Here is a 1352-nt window from a genome sequence, read left to right as displayed (position 1 = left end):
AAGTCTTAATGCTGTCACTGGACTTGTGTCTAATTCACAAAGGTAGAGAGGCAGCTACTCTTGGTTTGTAGGCCCCACGGATCCTACGGATTGGCTGTCCCTGGCCTGCAGCTGATATTAAAATGACTAAGTGGAATTACATGGACAAGCCAAAGAACTGGAGTGACCTCAAGATAAGAGAAGGCCAAACCTTATTTTCACCCGGCAGAGGCTCGATTCCAGTTATTTTCCTTCCGACTCGATTTCGTCCTCTGGTGGACCGCACATGTATTTGCGTGTGATACTTCAAATGCTAAGGAAAAAATAAATTACAGAGAGAAGCTTAATTTGTACACATCTGGGAGTTCAGGAGAAAAAGCTCCCGTGTGGTTTGGCCCAAACTGGGTTGGGACACAGAGGTAGTTTGAGGAAAAAGCAGAAGGGGGTTCTGGGGGGTGCTGGAAAAAATAGTTCTAGGTAGTAGATGGTACTTGCTTCACAGAAGCGGTATGAAGCCAAGACAAAAATTCCATTGGCTGGTTCCCTGATGCAAAACGCACAGCATAAACCAATGGTAACGAACGCTAACCTCTGTGTCATAGAAGATGCACCGGCCATCGTAGGTGCCAATCACGGCGTATTTGCCATTTTGGCAAAAGTTAGCGGCTGTGATCAGCTTGGTCTGCCCGTCCACTTCATTCCACAGTGCCACTTTTTTGTCAGGAATGTTCCAAAGTCGGAGCTTCCCATCCAAGGAACCACTCAAGAAGTATCTGTCATCCTAAAATAGGGCAGATGACACCAAAAGGAACAGAGTTAACAGCAATACTCTGGGATCTACCTGCCCACAGGGGCTCCCATCAGAAATGGAAGGTGAGGTCAGAGATCAGCATGTACTCTATGTCTGACAAATGCACACAAAAGATCACATCCTTAGACTCCCAGCTCTTTTTGTCACAGAGAACATTGTGGCTGCAGGAAGACAATGCCTAGGAGCTGGCTGTACAATAAATGTGCTCTAGTGCATGCCTGACGCATGTGATCTGCAACAGAGATCCTACTTAATTTAATAACTGCAGCATCTTGCTGACTGTGTTCCTGCACGTGCACATCTCTTCTGTTCAATCCATATTTAAGATTCAAAACTAGGTTAAAATCCAGGTGTCACTTACCCTCGGATGGAATGCAATAGCAGTGACAAAGTCAATGTGCTGGAAACAACACAGGCACTCCCGCCTGGATATGTGCCACAGCCGGACTGTCTTGTCCATGGAAGAAGACAGCAGGAAGTAATTCTGGTAGGGGAACAGAAGCAGCATGAATTATTGCAGAGATTTATAAAGTACCGAGGAAGTGCTCACAGCTAATGCAAT

The 1352-nt window shown here is 45.9% G+C and overlaps 1 protein-coding gene across 1 annotated transcript; it reads right to left on the bottom strand.

The window, feature by feature from the left end:
* Positions 1–190: 190 nt before the first annotated feature.
* LOC107125211 (WD repeat-containing protein 44-like) lies at positions 191–1274 on the bottom strand (the record flags this gene model as incomplete). Its single annotated transcript, XM_015428657.1, has 3 exons — positions 191–292; positions 569–760; positions 1152–1274. Coding segments are annotated over 3 exons (417 nt in total), but the record flags the coding sequence as incomplete, so codon positions are not given.
* Positions 1275–1352: the final 78 nt, after the last annotated feature.

The sequence above is a fragment of the Gekko japonicus genome, unplaced genomic scaffold, assembly GCF_001447785.1.
Source record: "Gekko japonicus isolate JY-2015 unplaced genomic scaffold, Gekko_japonicus_V1.1 scaffold26296, whole genome shotgun sequence".
NCBI lineage: Eukaryota > Metazoa > Chordata > Lepidosauria > Squamata > Gekkonidae > Gekko > Gekko japonicus.
Note: the sequence above shows the minus strand (reverse complement) of the source record. Positions and strands in the feature narration are given on the sequence as shown.